The sequence below is a fragment of the Lupinus angustifolius genome, unplaced genomic scaffold, assembly GCF_001865875.1.
Source record: "Lupinus angustifolius cultivar Tanjil unplaced genomic scaffold, LupAngTanjil_v1.0 Scaffold_81_202, whole genome shotgun sequence".
Classification (NCBI taxonomy): domain Eukaryota; kingdom Viridiplantae; phylum Streptophyta; class Magnoliopsida; order Fabales; family Fabaceae; genus Lupinus; species Lupinus angustifolius.
This window is the reverse complement of record NW_017724091.1, coordinates 1-14,904: the sequence shown is the minus strand read 5'-3', so window position 1 is coordinate 14,904 and position 14,904 is coordinate 1. Positions and strand designations below refer to the sequence as shown.

General features: G+C 33.1%; 3 protein-coding genes across 5 annotated transcripts; 2 read left to right on the top strand and 1 right to left on the bottom strand.

Annotated features, from left to right (window-relative positions):
• Positions 1–429: 429 nt before the first annotated feature.
• LOC109339584 (serine/threonine-protein phosphatase 7 long form homolog) lies at positions 430–2,169 on the top strand (the record flags this gene model as incomplete). Its single annotated transcript, XM_019577046.1, has 4 exons — positions 430–610; positions 890–1,566; positions 1,664–1,751; positions 1,843–2,169. Coding segments are annotated over 4 exons (1,273 nt in total), but the record flags the coding sequence as incomplete, so codon positions are not given.
• A 1,633-nt stretch (positions 2,170–3,802) lies between these two features.
• On the bottom strand, positions 3,803–5,614 carry LOC109339583 (uncharacterized protein YPR147C-like). Of its 3 annotated transcripts, none has more exons than XM_019577043.1 (6): positions 5,454–5,614; positions 4,951–5,027; positions 4,791–4,862; positions 4,660–4,688; positions 4,541–4,591; positions 3,803–4,026 (listed from the first exon to the last, which is right to left on the bottom strand). In XM_019577043.1, the coding sequence occupies exons 1-6, from the start codon at positions 5,522–5,524 to the stop codon at positions 3,832–3,834; spliced, it is 495 nt and encodes a 164-aa protein (XP_019432588.1). In that variant the 5' UTR covers positions 5,525–5,614; the 3' UTR covers positions 3,803–3,831. The 3 variants fall into 3 exon arrangements, with proteins under 3 accessions (XP_019432588.1, XP_019432590.1, XP_019432589.1); XM_019577045.1 differs by having other exon boundaries at positions 3,918–4,049; XM_019577044.1 differs by having other exon boundaries at positions 3,979–4,049; positions 4,541–4,688.
• Positions 5,615–10,097: 4,483 nt separating this feature from the next.
• Positions 10,098–12,371, top strand: LOC109339585 (HVA22-like protein j). The gene is made up of 5 exons (XM_019577047.1): positions 10,098–10,294; positions 10,440–10,538; positions 11,523–11,579; positions 11,667–11,730; positions 12,152–12,371. Exons 1-5 carry the CDS (start codon positions 10,263–10,265, stop codon positions 12,368–12,370), a joined length of 471 nt encoding a protein of 156 aa, XP_019432592.1. The 5' UTR covers positions 10,098–10,262; the 3' UTR covers position 12,371.
• Positions 12,372–14,904: the final 2,533 nt, after the last annotated feature.

Here is a 14,904-nt window from a genome sequence, read left to right as displayed (position 1 = left end):
ACACATCAATTTAATATACACTTTCTAAATATTATTCATTAACACATCAATTTAAAATACACTTTCTAAAACAATCCATTAACACATCAATTTAATATACACTTTCTAAATATTATTCATTAACACATCAATTTAAAATACACTTTCTAAAACAATCCATTAACACATCAATTTAATATACACTTTCTAAATATAATTCATTAACACATCAATTTAAAATACACTTTCTAAATATAATCCATTCAAATGAATTTCAAAATTTCAAATTTCAAACAAATTTCAAAATTCAAACAAATTTCAAAATAAATTCGGAACTAATTCGGATTCAAAATTCAAAAAAAACACAACATATAAATACACCAATAAATACGAATTAAAAAAAAAACGGAAAATCAGAAAATTCAATGAAAGTCGTGGATGTTGGTGCAGATACTATGGTTTACAGAAACTCGTGGATGCCACCCACGAGTTCTGTGTAAGTGAATTAAGGAGAGTCGTGGATGTCAGCCACGACTTCAATGGAAGTCGTGGACAGTACCCACGACTTTGGCCCAGGCTAGGTTTAGTCATCGAATCTGAGGCGTGGCTAGGGCACAAGTACCATTGGCAGGTACAAACTCGTGGACCCTATCCACGAGTTTGAGAAAGTCGTGGACCACATCCACGACTTTCAGCCCTATAAATTGATCCCTACCCCACCTTCATTTTCACACTTCACAACAACTTATCCGAAATTCCTAAATTCCTACTTTCTCTTATTTCCCGAAAATTCTTCTCAAAAAATGGAACATATTGGTCCAGGTCCAATTAACCTCTCCCTTCTCACCCTAAAAAAATTTGGAATGGTGGAGAAGTGACTTTTCGAGCAAGGTACAATTTTTGGCAAAAGTTACCTTCTGCACCCGTGTTAGAAGTTATTCGTAACACGGCATTTGGGCATATACTCGATATCGGAACTATCGAAATCAACAACCACCTCATTACGGCGTTAGTTGAGAGATGGAGGCCGGAGACTCACACCTTCCATCTACCAGTTGGCGAGTGCACAGTAACTCTCGAGGATGTTGCATACCAACTTGGTTTGCCAATAAATGGAGCTCCTGTTACTGGCGTTACAAGTGCAAATTGGGAAATGATTTGTCTCAACTTGTTGGGTGCAATCCCAACTGACAAACAAATTATGGGTCAAAGAATCCAAATGAGTTGGCTCGACTCAACATTTGCGGTTCTACCTCCACATGCTGATGATGTTGTTATTGAGCAACATGCAAGAGCGTTTATATTACGCATGATTGGAGGCTTCCTCATGCCAGATACATCAGGATCACGAGTCCACCTGATGTATCTCCCATTGTTGGAGGACTTGTCTCAAACATTCCAATATAGTTGGGGTTCAGCGGTATTGGCGTGTCTATATCGTGGAATATGTCGTGCGGCACTGATAAGTCACCAAATTGAAATCGGTGGCTGCTTACATTTACTACAGTCATGGGCATATGACCGCATACCAATGCTAGCTCCAAGAGTACACAACAACGACTCCCAAACTTTCCCTTTAGTTCAAAGGTATATTTTTTTCAATAGTTTGAAATTCTTCAAATTGCAATAGTTTTTGTTTGAAATTATTTATCTAATAATAACTACCAATTACATCACATTTTAGGTGGGCGCAACATCTAATCACCACCAACATCCCTGGTCATGCAACGAACATAATACGGTTAATGCTGGATCGCTTGCGCATTGATCAGGTAATTTCTGTAAATTCTAATTTTTAATATATTTACTATTATTTCTAACTATTCTTGTATTCATTAATTACTAACTTTTTTTATATATTAGTTTGTGTGGACCCCATATAGGAACATTACCTATGTGGGCCCCATACCTGATGTAGTCAGAGCACGTGTACCACTCATATGCTTTTCACTTGTTGAGTGGCATGCTGCTGATAGGGTGATGAGACAGTTTGGTCTACAACAACCCATCCCAGAAGATCCAATTAATCTGGAGAAACAACACAAGATGGATCTACGTGGGAAAAATGACTACAACTGGCCTCAAAAGCATGACCAGTGGATTCAGGTTTGGAATAACCGGGAAAACTATGTGGTCAATGGTTTTCCCGATAACCAGCCTTTGTACCATTACTCACAGTATATGCAATGATACTTACAAAGGACGAGGAAATACATATCTCCAGATGGAGCATATTCAGCCGGATCGGTAATAAAAAATTATTTTATTTTATTTAATTTTATTTTATTTTGTGTTGACATATTCTAACAAATTCAATTTTTCCATTTATTCAGTACAATTTTATCAAAATGATTCGGGATAGCTGTGCTCCTACAAATGTGTTTCCAAATCCGTTGCAGTCATTGAATGACGTCTATCATAAGTGCAATGAGATGATGGAAGCATTTGCTCAACTAATTCCAACCGCATTCTCCTCAACTACTTCTGAAGCTCCTCCTCCACAACAGTTCCAAATGCCTTTTGCACCTAAATATCAACAATATGAGAGTCAAACTCAGACGGATACTTTTCCGCAGGCATACACTCAGACTCCTGCTCCTCAACAACAACAACAACATCCATTTGGGTTTGAACCTTACGGAGCAATGGGTGACTACTCCTTCTCTCAATTACCATCATCTTCACAATTTCAAGGAATGCCATCAATGTTTGGCACTACTTCAAATACTCCATTCTCGGCATTCAACTCTCAACAATATTATCAGCCGACAATGCCTTCCCAAACAAACGATGACGATGAAGATGATGACGATAGTGAAGACGAAAATGAGGAGCAGCCACAACTGGTTAGAGGTGGAAGACAAAATCAATCGCAACAACAACAACAACTAAGAGTTCAACCACCTCGAAGGAGAAAGGCACCTGGATGTGGAACATCATCTCATAGACGCCATTAGGATTTTTTTTCCTGCTAATTAAATGTATTTGAATTTGAAATTACAATTTATGAAACTTTCTTCCTTTTCCAATTCCATTTTTGTTATCTTTTTACTTTTAAATTACAAATTATTCCAATTCCAAATTTCTTATTACATTAATTTAAATTAATCATTTAACATATTCATTGCAAACTAAATTTAACTAAAATAATCACTTAACTAATTTTACCATATTCAAAATACATTAATTTTATAAATTAATAAAAATAAAAAACAAATAAAACGTTTTGTAAATGGGTGTAATTCGAAATAACCCATGCAAACTCGTGTATGGGGTACACGACACTGGAAGTCGTGTACCCCATCCACGATTTCAGCGAGGAGAGAGAATAATAAAGGGAAATCGTGGGTCTGGTCCACGACTTTCCACTAAAATCGTGCCTGCCATCCACGACTTTGTCAAAGTCGTGGATCCCATCCACGACTTTCAAAAAAATACCACAATCCCGTAATTAATTCAAAAGGTGCACCAAAGCTGGGATAGTGTAGTCAAACTGCACTATCTCGGTAATTTTTCCGATCAAACATAGAAGCCCCATTAGTCAATCTCTTCCAACAGTGGAACTAACCTGTGACAAGTGAGAGCATACAACCTCGACTGCATTAGTTGACCATGACTTTCCGAGGGATTTTCTCACAATAAACCTTAAAGCCCAGGCAGGTAGCACTCCTAACGATGCTATCAGGCAACTAAGACTAGCAGATATAATTTGGGATCTGAAAACCCATGTCATCATTTCAAACACCCTACTCTCAAATTGCCCAATCTGTTAACAAGATTCTAAATTAGTGACCAAAATCTCATTTCATTAAACAAAATATGACTACCATCCCCAGAAAATATGAATCTTGGTCAGCATAAAGTAATTTTGTATTTTGGTTCATACATATCTGTAAATAATAGTTTACTTTGAAACTCAAAAGCAGCAAGAAAGAACTTATATGTCAAATTAACCCTGGAGAAGATTATCGGAAGTGCAGAAAAGAAAGAACACACCAATACTATAGGAATCTCAGTGTTTTTCATTTCTTCTCTGATGAAATCAATCTACAAACACACAAAAGTGGAGACTGCAATTACACATCAATACAGTGTTAAAATAAATTATCAAAATCAAGGATGGAGAAAGAATGCCAGTGATACATTGAAGTTAGCGAAACGGATGAAAATTTTAAGCAGAAACGGATGAGAAAATCTCTGTACTAACCCAAAAGTAGTGCAGCATGACATACCAGAAGAAACAATTCCGGCATAATTATTCTTGTTTCTGGCCAGCAGTTGGGCACACGACAATATGAAATGAAAATTTAAATACTCAATTCTTATGTTGTTTTAATACCACCAAGAATGCATAGATAAATCAATAATGTTTTATAGAAGTTCAAATAATGTAAGACTTTTAACTTGTTCCGATTTCTTAGTTTCCCATTTTTTTGTCGTAGACCAAAATTACTTCCTTCTTTTATGGGAGGGGAGGGGCAAAAGAATACAATTAGTAAACCCATCTATACTAAAACCAGCTAGTTATCTAAAAAGATCAAAATAGTAAGCATTATATCACTTTATGGTCGATTTGTTCTTGTAAAGAGAATAACCGTCCATGCTCCCAGTTCTACCAACAAAACACTGTAAGAACATACTAATGCTACCTAGGAAAATCAAAAAATAAAATGCACATACCTTTCTTGTTTGAGAGACATGGCCAATTGCTGATAGATCACCAAAAATCACCACAAATAAGCATATTTGCTAATCATAACTCCAACTTCCGCATGATAAATAACCAGAAAAATAGAGCTGTTTTTACTTGCCTGTGACAGAAGCAGTTCCCTCAAGAAGCTCATATAGATATTCCACAAAGTCCCTGTAGAATAAAATATCACCTGTACAGTAATAGAAGAAACCAAAATTCACAATTGAACAAATATAACATGGAAACATGAACACACGAAGGAACAATCGAAACCATGCCTGGATTTCCAGGAACAAACAGAACATGCAGACTTGGAGCATCAGCGTGAATCTCCTCCAATATTTCAGAGGTGTAACTATACAAGATTAAATAAGATTCAAGGTCTGAAAAGTTGTTTTTAAATGCAGTTTTGGTTACATTTATCACATTTGTCTGCAGTTTCAAGGAAATGTGGTTGATGAAACTGCAATTACAGCCGTGACGTCCGAGGCTAAGTATGTTTACGAGTTGAGTTTTGGATGGGAAAAGGAAGGTTTTGGAACCATCTCGCTGGTGTATTTCATGTCTCTCAGGTCTTTCCTTTCCCCTCCAAAACTCAACTCACAAGCAGGCCCTAACAAAACCAAAATATTGCAGTCTCTACCGCGGCTGTGTACCACAATGGTTTTAAATGGCAGTCCACTACAATATTGCAAGTTTTGGGAGTCTCGACAACCATTATCAACTCCAATTACAACTGCTTCGGCCACATTTTCCCACAATCACAATCTAAAATGCATACCTTGATACATCACATAATCGAAAATGAGTATACCTTTTAGCCTTGGCAAGTAAATTGGTCTCTAAACCCATGTCCTTACTGAAACACTTGGAACTAAACCTTGTCCTATAAAATAATGAAATTGCTTTTAAAAAATGTATTAAATTGAAGAATTGAAAAATCCGAAAAAGTTATTGAAAAGAAATATAGGAGAATTTAGAATCATAAATCCTTATCCATTGAAAATGTAACATAAATGCACATATGTATGGGAAGCGCAATAATAATGGTGTTCAAGCGTTGAAGTTAAGGGATGGTACTAAAAGAAGGAAACAACTGACTATCTCCCTTAATGGAGATGACAATAGATATGTATGATTATGACATATGATAATAACAAAATTCTAATGGTTCATATTTTTATTTTTTTATAAATTAATAATTTTAAAAAATGTCCCCTCTCACATTCTCACTGGATGGGGATCACATGTCCCAACTTGGTGTCCCCATTCCTGTCCCATTCCATTCATATATTGACATATGAAATTAACATATTATTTTAATAAAATAAAAATAAATTGAGATGTTATTTTTGACTTGTTAGCAAACACTTATTGGTGTGAGACATGAGACAGAAACTTTTCTGAGACAGTGGATCTCGTTACAGTATTGAAGAGTCCAGTATTGTGTAGAGGAGGAATCCTGTTCGGAAACAACAGAAATGGAGAGGAGGTTCCGGCACTCCAAATGACAAGTGTAACAACCATTTCATTGCATTTATTACGAAGTACAAGGATCACATTTCCCTGTCCCATTTCCTAATCCCATGTGAATAAAAGATTTAAAAAAAACACAAGGTAACATTCAAATTGACTTCACTCAAGAAATTAAAGATCGTTCAAGAGAGGTAATTTTGTCATATTATTAATACCTAATTCCTCTATGATTTTTAGTATAGTACAGTTGTAAAGATTTGTATACATAAATTATATAATCCACCATTTATTTAAATTTTCTTTTTAAAAGTCAATAATAATTAAATATCAACGATAAATAATACAATAATAATATATAAAACTCATACACTGTCAGTACATATATCTTTTTTATATTGATAAGATAACATATTTATTAATGATAATGAACTTCATATTTATATATTATCCCTATAGTATGAAAATTTGAGACTATGTGGTCTTAGAGGCAGCTCATATCATCTATACAGACCTTCCAGCTTTGATTTAGTTTCTTTTCTTTCTTTCTGATTACCCAAAAAAATATTATCCCTATAAAACTTTTTATATGGTAATATCTACGATTCATGAATAATCATAATAAATTACAGGTTAATAATGTAAATAGACTTTTACATTATCTCATGTGTTAATTATCATTTTCTTAGATAAAAGTAATACATAGTAGCAAATCTTATAAAATTTTCATATTAACAATATCTAAATATTAAAAGTAATACTTTGGATATTGGAGCTGATAATTTATATTGCTCATGTATTGTCTTCCTCCCAAATGTTTTAACTTCTTCTTTTTTAGAAACTCTATATTTAATTATATTCTTATTTATTATAAGAGAAAGATGGACTTCAAAGTAGATGGGCTGAAGTATCTTCCTACTCACCGTAGAGGGAACTAAACTTTTCCACGTCTTTTATGTTCCTAATATAATGGTGTATTTATTTATTTTATCCAAAAATTACTCCATCAAGTACTAGGATTATAGTTTTAAATTCATTTTGCAGCTACAATTATCGGTGCAATATTATGACATTGCAATGGCTATTGTACTTGCATGAACCACAACTCCCACAACTTGTCGCAAAGTATCTCCCAACTCTCTTACCATATTCTATTTCACCTACAATCTATTCTTTCAAGTATCATTAAATGAAATATTAATCTTGAATTAAATGTATTCTATTTCTTTAATTTTAACATGAAAAGTTTATGGGAATTTAATGTATAATATTTTGAGAAATGATTAATGTGATTAATTAATGAAAATATATGAAGGTATTTTAGTAAAAAAAAATGTTATTTTTTATATCATTTAATTATTTATTAATATCTGTGCTTAACCTTAAATATCAATCTTCGTGGAATAGAAGAATAATTATTTGATTGAATGAAAGCTAATGAGCTATTAATGAAAATTACTGGTATGATCATATAATAACTGTCCGTTTTGTTTGTTACATGTCAAATTACAACGTAATTGAACCAATGGGTGAATGATGACGAACACGTAACAATAAGAAGCTGTATAACTGTATTTATAATATTTATTTGGCTCAACAACCACATCGTGCATGAGCAAGGAAATTTCATTACTCATTAGATTATATATAATTGAGCATTAATATTACTCAATTGGCTTGATTCATGTTTTACTTTATTTCTAATTTCTAAATGTCACCAAATAAGGAAACAATGTGTTGATGGAATTTAAAAGAGAGTGATTTTCACGTGATTTGTTTGGCTGTGGAGAACAAAATAGGGAGAGATACTGAATCATTTCTCATTCACCCACTTAAATGTAGATATATGAATATTAATATATTACTTTTATAAATTAAAATAAAGTTTTATTTTTATTTATTAATAAACTTTGATTGGTCAGAGAGAGAAGAAAGATGAAGTGAAAGGAATAAGTAAGAAGTGTTTAATTTTATACTTTTTTTGTCTTAGATCGAAAATAGAGAAAATATTTTTTTTAAATGAGAAAACTATCACATGATTTAGTGTCATAATATCATACATGTATCAATTTTTATGTATTCATTATAATTGGATCCACATATTCTTTCTTTTTCTTCTCTCATTGTGTTCTCAAGTGAAATATCATATTGATCATCAAGTTAGTCCTTAAACAAAATAATCATCAAATAAGTCTCTCAAAACATTTGTAGTTTAAATTTTAGTCCATTAAAAATTCACATAGCCACCATAATTTTAAAAAATGTGATGGGTAAAATGCTTATAATACCATTGATTCTCTCTCATTTTTGGGAGAGGTTTTAGATGTGGTATCCACGTGTCCCTTTTCTTTTCTCCCTTAATTCTTACCTCTATCACATACAAGAATTGCATCTTCTCGTGAACCGTCTCCTTCCAACCTCTTTTTTTTTCTTCTCATAGCATCTCCTACTTAAACAAGATCTTTGCGTCTAGACTTGTAAATAAAAAAAAAAACAATGACTTTGCTTCTTCGAACGTGTCTTTCCTCATTCAACTTGAATTATTCATGCTAGTGTGACTTGCAAATAACGTGAGCCCTATGGAAAAAGCTTAAAATTGAATAACCAATACACTTTGTGTTGCCAAACAATGATTTTTTTCCTATAACAACTGTATATCTTACGCTACCACTAAGAATTAATCTCTTTTAAGATGTATAAATATTCTCATCTTAACATATATCACTACTAGAAATCGAACTTATCATATACCTTATGACCTATCTGAGAATTTAATGAGGTTTTATACTAATAGACCAACGTCTTTTTATAAAACTAGACCCATAAGATAAATGATAATGTCTACCCCACTAATTTAAAATAAACTTATCTAATTTACACTATGGTTGGTTAAGGAGAGAAAGTAAAATGAAAGAAAAATAATAGAAAATGATATAATAATTTTATGATTTGGTATGATTGAACATGAAAGAAAAGTAAGAGGAAAGAAAATATATAATATATATAAAATGACATAAATAACCTCATTAGCTTTATATAAAAAATTTATGCATGTCTAATATTTTAAAACTAAGTTTTATTGTTATAAATTACATAAATAGTTTTTTTGTGATAATTTTAATATTCTTTAACTAACATGTAAATTATAAAGTTTAATATAGTCATTTTTGTTTATAAAATTCAATAATATCATATATTTATTTCTACTAATATATGTAAAAAAATCATAACTCATATTTAATAACTACTTTTATATTTCTAATTATCTCATTTTGGCACATTTGCGTTTTGTATTTATAATTTATTTATTATTTGTCATCTTATATGTAATTTTAAGAAATTAATTTCACATCTAAATGAATATAAACAAAGAAACTCATTATATTGTGTTTATTTTCACTTAGAATATAGTTCTTTTAATTTATTTATGGTCTGATAACAAATTTATAATTTTTTATAGTTTTCTTTCTTTTATCTATTTTTCTTTCTTTTATCTATTTTCTTTCCATAATAGGGGAGAAAAGATTTTTAGTAGGGTCCATGCATATTTTTTCTCCCTCTTATTTTATGTTAGAACCAAATAATAAAAAATGACATTTTCCACTTAGTTTCTTTTTGCTCCTTTTTTTCCTTTCATTTTCTATAGAACCAATCATACCAAGTATTAATACATCTTCCATCATCAATTTTTTTGATTAGGTTCATATAATAATTTCTCATATAAGTACGGTTGGTTATATAATTAAAGAGAAGCGTAACTGCCAAGAATCCTAGCTCTACATGATTTTCTTAAACTTTTTTCAAGTACTAAGAAAAATAAAACAAAAAAAGTAACATTATTATGATTGAGTCATCGATATGACTACGTCCCTATAAATATATATTCTCGAACTTCTTTGTTACCTTACTCTGAAGGCTTCTTCTACATCATTGCACTTGTTTTGCGTAAGGAGAATCAAGGGTGGATTTTCCTGAAGATAAGGTTAAACTCCACAAGTTAAAGAAAAATCTCAACTTTTTCATTTTCCTTAGCAATTTGGGGCACCCCATTTCATCAACTATGGCTTTAGTTTCAGAGTTTCAGAAGTTGTTGTTGTTGATGCAGTAAGGATTGAAAATGTTAGGGAATTTCATTACTCGGTGTCTTATGTAAGTTTATGTTTCATTTTTTTCCTTCTTTATTACAATTTATGATTCTTCTGTGTTTTATTTTTATTTGTTTCTGAACATTCTTATGGACATGTTTGATTGATTATTTTGCTATATAACATTGGTTTATAATTTTTGGGTGTAGATTGATTTTGGGGTATGCATACCCTGGATTTGAATGTTATAAAACTGTAGAGAGGAACAAAGTTGATTTTGGGGAACTTCGCTTTTGGTGCCAATACTGGTAAAAGAAATTCACCTTCTTATGATCTTATTTAGCTTTGGATATGTTATATTGCATGACTGTTATTATTTATGTTAACAATAACAACATTACATAAATGAGTTTGAAGATGAGGAATAGTGACATGATTAGTTATAATGTAGAAGGAATGAACACATGATTTATATATATAAAGGAATAAAAAATGAGTCTGAGTTTTTGACAAGTAAGGGATCTGCTTTTATAATGTACTAATATCCAAACGGAGGTTAATAGTTAATAAAACCTTGAAAAGCAGAACAAACAGAGAAACAAACAATATGTAGTGTACCATTATGAATTTATGAAACTACATCTTCTCAAGTAATGAAGGGTTCAATATGGGAGGAGATTATGACACGTAGAAAAAATTTAATTGTCCATATTTTAAATTATTTTTAAATAAAAAATTATAAATTAAGAAACAAACCTGAACCTCACATTTTAGTATTGGAGAGGATCCCAATCCATGAATTTATGTAACATGTTAGGAACTATACAATTGTCATAAGATGCTACGAGTTTAAAATGAGATTGCAATCACAGCTACCATGATTATGGGCATTGCCATAAATGCATATTGTGAATTGTGATCATTACTATGTGAATTCTTTTGTAATTGAAAATTAGTTTCTAAGTCTCATACGGTGTGATATAGCATTAGTGTGATTCAAGATCACATAACAATTGCGGGGTTATGTGATTGTTGAGGCCACCACAACGAGACATTATTGCTGCAACGCTAGGTGATGCTGTTGAAACTATTGCTCCCTTCTCTTGCAAATTGAGTTAACAATAATATAGAATTAGAAAGTAGATTTCATAGGGAAGATGGGGGAGGATATACTACAGCTAGTTCATGATAAAGCTTGCCAAAATTCGTGTGAAGTTATCATATATCATTCTTCAATTTGAGCATTAGAACCTCTAATTTGATTCATATCTTTGTGCATAATCAATTTGCAGGATCATTGTGGCACTATTCACAGTTCTGGAAAAGTTCACAGATGTATTTATTGGATGGTGAGTATTTGACATTCTTAACCATTAGTATATGGTTGAATTTTGATTTGGATTTGTGCAAGAAATTAACACTGAACCTTTCTACAGGTTGCCCTTGTATGGAGAGATGAAGCTTATTCTCTTTATCTACTTGTGGTATCCCAAAACAAAGGTAGTTTTGACTCCTTTAAACATACACTTTTTTAAAGCTTAGAGGGTCAACCTTGTCACAATGTAAGGCCATTGCCCTATGGCTTCACCGGTTAAAATTCCGGGAATAACATTGTTTACATATATTCTCTTCAAGCTGCACGAGATGAGAGCTTCATGTACTGAATGTCCTTTTAGAGGAAGAGTCTCAACACAATTATAAGATTGTTGTTACATTGTGACTTAGCGATCATATATGGCCTAGTGTAACCTTCTGCACTAGGCCTCGACCCTCGTGTGGCCTCTTAATTGGGCCCTGAGATCGAACCCGGCTACTCTCATTCCGAACTAGTATATCAACTGTATGCTTTCTAATTTACTATGGAAAGTGTGAAGATTAAATTTGCTCTCCAATGAGGTCATATAAGTGTTGCTTAATGCAGGGAACAGGGTATGTTTATGACAATGTGTTGAGGCCTTATGCATCAAAACATGAAAATGACATTGACATGAAGTTCCAAGAGTGGAGAACCATGGCATGGGACTTGGCTATATTTTACTGGCAAAATTGCACAGAGTTGGGGCAATCTGCAACTTTCCAGGTTCTGGACTTCTTGACTCCTCAGCATACAAAATTTTCAAGCAAAACAAAAAAAAACTAAGGTGAATTTCCCTTTCAGAAAAGAAAAATGTATTACCCTAAAGTCTGAACCATTTTTAAATTGGATCTATTTCATCATTGTTACTAGTTAATTACTAAAGTTGCATATCAAAACTTTAAAAAGGCTACTGATGGAACAAAGTTCCAAATCCTATCATGCATCAATAAAAATATGAGATGTCAATTAAAAAAATTAAATATTAATTATTTTTGCTTCATTATTATTGGTTCGAGATAGAATTTAAAACATAGTTTGAGACAACATATTTTTATCCATAATGTAGACCTCTCTAGGGAATAGTTGGAACAAAAATTAAGTACACAATAGATAGTTGATGTGACGTAATATGCATTGAAGACATTATTGCAATAAGGTTCTTCATTTCTTGGTGAGTCATACATCATCACATAAATAAATCAAACAAAATTGCTGCAATTTATACCTTGTCATTGTTATATACATGTTGTTATATGATATTAATGAGAATGGTTCTACATTGTAGAAAAAAGAGAAAGAGGGTCCAAACACATTATATCTTCCAAGTGCCCCACCTTTGCCTGAAATAAGAGCATCTATATTTGAGAACAATCAAGACAAATTCAAAGGCAAGAACAGGAAGTGGATTTGACCTTCAAGTCCCCCATCAACACTAATAATCCTCTTAACATTTTGGAGACAATAAAGTCCCAAACTTCCAATGTTCAACCGGGTTCCCAAGCATAATAACATGAGGGCTTATTTGTACATATCCACTTTAAGCCTAGTAAGAGAGATGGACTGATATGCTTGTAATATATGTGCTGAGAATTGGTCTTCTCTATTTGTTGATCAAAAAATTTGTGCCCCATTTCTTTTCACACAATATCACTTGTAATTAATTGATTATTCTTTTATTTGCTTCTTGGATGCAATTCAACAATTTGAACCCAAGATAAAAAAAAATTAGAAAAATGTATCATTCATCATTTCTCTTAAATATAAGTAATATAAATAAATGATATATTAACTATATATAAAATTTTACATCCATAATGTAAAAATATTACATTACAAAAAATCTAGACAATTTTATGCATATGGAAAAAAAAAAGCAAAGGACTAAAATGAAGAACTCGTATCATCTCCATTACTAGACCTGTCAGTACTGTAACGCCCCGAAAATTACTCCAATAATATTGCTTAATAATGGGTAAAAAAAATTTAGAATGGAAAACTCCTCATTTACATTTAATTCCTTTTCGGGACATCACATTTAGTAACCTAAAATGCGGAAAAGACAACAATAATTCGTGGAATGATCCTTTATTGAAATAATTGAAAACATATACAAAGGCAAGGCGGAAATATATTTTAATCCTAACTGACATGTCTACAATAGTCTGGTTTATTCAGAACATAATAAGTACCCTACATGGATACTCGCCTCAAGGACAACTAGAAATAGAAATGACCACTAGCGACTAGCTCCAGGGTTAGCGGGTGTACTAGAACACTCGTTGCGATCCTCCTCCGTCTGAGAATCGGAAGAAAGGTCCACCACCTCAATGGAGTCCTCTATACATACCAACTCCACATAGTCTTCCTCTTCGGCTTCTCGCTCCTCTTTCGGGTTGTTGGACGAACCCTGTAACTTTCTTCCCACTCTCGCCTCTGCCTGAAGATCGGGCGGCATCGGTATAGCAGCTCTCTTCCCCGGTGGGGAACTGGGCACATGATCCCTACTCCGTCTCCGAGCAGATGGTCCAACATCAGTGGGTCCGTGAGGCATCACAGACTGAATGGATGGTGTAGTAGGCGCAAATCTCCGAGCAGGCAAGGTGAATGAAGCCTCCCAGTTTGCATGCTGAGAAGGGAAGCGCATCGTAGAGCCGTCACAAACCATCTCTAGCTCTAAGGCACAAGGGTCTATGTAGGTATATCTATGTCCATCACTACTCTATGTCCTCTTCTGGGACATCGAGAATCGATAGCTCCAAATCATCGCCGTACGGTCCATCTGAACGAGAACGCGAACTGAGAACAAGCAGAAAGAAAAGAAAAGAAGAGAAGAGAGAGTAAGACATCTAATGAATATAATTCATTGACGGCGTGGAATTACACGGAATATCACATCCAGACAGACACCCATAATATACACAATATAGATCACAAACGTAATGCACAATGATGACTGCAGTTACAACTCGGATCATGGGGATTTAACATCTACGATCTCAATGTATGAATGTTATACATATTTCATCCATCCTTACACCAATATCCTCCCAATATACTATTCGGAAATAACCAAGAGTACAGGTCCCATAACAAGCCGATTTGATCGCACCAAAAAATTATTCCTCGCAAGGATATATATATGATTGATCGGTTCCGAAGAATTGTCCATTTCAGGACGGTGTCGTATCAAACACTTTATGGGCATCCCTCTCATTGATCTTGATTGCAAAGAGGGGTTGTCAGAGATCGTCTAGTTTGTGTCGTGAGAACTGTCCGATCCAACAAAATACCTCATCCAGGAATACAGGGGACTCGTC

Coding starts and splice junctions, on each gene's coding strand:
- LOC109339583 (XM_019577043.1), bottom strand. CDS start 5,524: ATGGGTTTAGAGACCAATTTACTTGCCAAGGCTAAAAGGTATACTCAT. Junction 4,863..4,950: donor GTTTGTTCCTGGAAATCCAG/GCATGGTTTCGA, acceptor ATTACTGTACAG/GTGATATTTTATTCTACAGG. Junction 4,689..4,790: donor GGGAACTGCTTCTGTCACAG/GCAAGTAAAAAC, acceptor GTGATCTATCAG/CAATTGGCCATGTCTCTCAA.
- LOC109339585 (XM_019577047.1), top strand. CDS start 10,263: ATGTTAGGGAATTTCATTACTCGGTGTCTTAT. Junction 10,539..11,522: donor CGCTTTTGGTGCCAATACTG/GTAAAAGAAATT, acceptor ATCAATTTGCAG/GATCATTGTGGCACTATTCA. Junction 11,580..11,666: donor ACAGATGTATTTATTGGATG/GTGAGTATTTGA, acceptor ACCTTTCTACAG/GTTGCCCTTGTATGGAGAGA.